The 2,106-nt window shown below is 39.8% G+C and overlaps 1 protein-coding gene across 2 annotated transcripts; it reads right to left on the bottom strand.

The window, feature by feature from the left end:
* Positions 1-307: 307 nt before the first annotated feature.
* LOC109587812 (peptidyl-prolyl cis-trans isomerase CWC27 homolog) lies at positions 308-962 on the bottom strand. 2 transcript variants are annotated; one of them, XM_020004031.1, is made up of 4 exons: positions 829-933; positions 640-679; positions 557-588; positions 308-496 (listed from the first exon to the last, which is right to left on the bottom strand). In XM_020004031.1, exons 1-4 carry the CDS (start codon positions 856-858, stop codon positions 326-328), a joined length of 273 nt encoding a protein of 90 aa, XP_019859590.1. In that variant the 5' UTR covers positions 859-933; the 3' UTR covers positions 308-325. The 2 variants fall into 2 exon arrangements, 1 of the variants encoding a protein (XP_019859590.1); XR_002187805.1 differs by lacking the exons at positions 308-496; positions 557-588 and having other exon boundaries at positions 638-681; positions 829-962.
* Between the last annotated feature and the right edge of the window lie 1,144 nt (positions 963-2,106).

The raw sequence follows: 2,106 nt of genomic DNA, 5'->3' as shown, positions 1-2,106 counted from the left end.
CAGAATCACCTCAAACTTTCTACACAGCATTAGGACATCAATATGTATCAGAAAACGTAATAAAAATTGGGGGTGATTTCGGAGCCATTTTTCGGAAAAAACCATGGGCTATGCTTGGGTATTTTTCAAAAATTGGCCCATTTTTAAATGGTCATAACTCAAAGATTTCTTATTGGAATCAGCTCAAACTTTCTACACAGCATTAGGACATCAATATGTATCAGAAAATGTAATAAAAATTGGGGGTCATTCTGGAGCCATTTTTGGTACCATGCAGTCACCTACAACACAATATTAATTGATTAATTAAAGAAAACCCTGCCCATCAACCATTATTAACCACACCCCTCACCTTCCCAAATAATGTATTCTTATTATTAAGTTCATCAGTTCTTCCCAGCGTTATAAAGAACTGTGAGGTATTATCATTCTTTCCTCCATTGGCCATTCCCACCAGACCACGTCTATTGAACTTGAGTCTCTGATGAAACTCATCCTGTTAATTAGAGTGGGCGTGGTTAAAGGGTTGTCATGGTAACGATGGACTTGGACTCACTTTAAATGGCGAACCATAAATAGATTCACCACCTGAAGAGAAGATAAAAAGTATTTGTACAAATAATTATTAATAATTAATATCTTCTCCTGTACCAGTGGGATCACCACCTTGAGCTACAAACTCTAGAGAGAGAGAGAGAGAGAGAGAGGGGGAGAGGGAGAGATAAAAATTACATGTACATGTAGGAAAGCAACGTAACATCAATAGGTCATTCTACTTAATTAATAATTATAACTCCACCCACTAATTAATAATAATTAATCCATTACCAAAAACGACTCTGTGGAATATGGTATCATTATAATAATCTTCTAAACACAATTGTATGAAGTTACGACAGGCCAGAGGAGCCTCTTTGGACTACAGTTCAATATCAATATTAGTCTCGCCACGCCCCTTCGCTACCTGCGGAGGAAGGGTCTGGAGACACTCACGGTAAAAATATGTGCAAAGAAAACCACGTGGTTGGCTCTACATCATGTGACAGAGAAGACCAGATCAGTCAAAACAGCTGAAAGAGATGCTTTGCAGCTAAAAGAAGACAAGAATAAAGCCTCTTGGACATCTCTTGCAGATTTGAGAGCAGCAGCTCTTTACAGAGCGCCATAATATTTACTTTTTATTGATGACGTTTTATTGCAAACACGTGACATTATTATGACGTCATAAGTGCCATGGCGTCGTTGTAGTAAGCAGCATAATAATGCTGCTCTTAAACTTTGAGAAAGAAGTCCAGGGAGTGTTACAGGCTCCTTCCAGCCTTTATTTGGTCCTCATTCTTCTTCTTTTGTCTTAAACAGAGCTCTTCGGTCACATGACTACTTGTCCTACACGTGGTTCGAGCAATCTGATTGGGACGTGGATTTCTCTGCATATAGCACAGCTTTTTACTGCGAGTGTCTCCAGACCCTTCCTCCGCAGGTAGCGAAGGGGCGTGGCGAGACTATATCAATATCACCCAGTGTGGTCTTTAATAGTACCTGAGGGGAGGGGCCAGTAGTCACTAATACAGCTGCTGCTGGATTAACTACCTTTCCTTTAGTAGGGGGCTCTGTTATATATAGACCCCTTTAGGCGAGAATTAGTTTGTGATACCGTATATACAAAGAAATAATATTGAACGGATTTTTGTCCGCCATGTTTTACGTCAAAGTTATGCAGAGTTCCAATGGCTGATGTGCAAAGTAGAGCTGTTTTGCCAATAAAACTTTTGTTGTGCTGAACTCAGGACTATAAGAGGCTTCATATCAACTGTTCTTTACTATAGCAAGATATTTTGAAGACTTAAGAAGTCTGGGAGAGCCAGAACGATCAGTTCTTGACTCTCTGTCACAGCCCAAAGAGGAAAGCAGGCTCATACAACAAGAGTATTGCACTATACTTCCTAGGTTGGCTCTCTTGGCATCTTTCTTGACTCTAGAATAGTTTTTAGCTTCAAAATGTAGTGACCAAGATCCCAGGACACAGAAAGCACTTGCTGCTTGACGTAAAACATGGCGGCCAATTATTGTATGTGGGCGTATACCATAACTGAGATATAATGATAT

The sequence above is a fragment of the Amphimedon queenslandica genome, unplaced genomic scaffold (genome assembly GCF_000090795.2).
Source record: "Amphimedon queenslandica unplaced genomic scaffold, v1.1 AMPQUscaffold_12442, whole genome shotgun sequence".
NCBI classification, from domain to species: Eukaryota; Metazoa; Porifera; class Demospongiae; order Haplosclerida; family Niphatidae; genus Amphimedon; species Amphimedon queenslandica.
Note: the sequence above shows the minus strand (reverse complement) of the source record. Positions and strands in the feature narration are given on the sequence as shown.

What these genes read in the sequence shown, in the direction of transcription:
- LOC109587812 (XM_020004031.1), bottom strand. Translation starts at nt 858, where the DNA reads ATGATACCATATTCCACAGAGTCGTTTTTG. An exon ending in TCCCACTGGTACAGGAGAAG is followed by an intron (nt 589 to 639) that starts ATATTAATTATT and finishes TCTTCTCTTCAG; the next exon opens with GTGGTGAATCTATTTATGGT. An exon ending in TTTATGGTTCGCCATTTAAA is followed by an intron (nt 497 to 556) that starts GTGAGTCCAAGT and finishes TCTAATTAACAG; the next exon opens with GATGAGTTTCATCAGAGACT.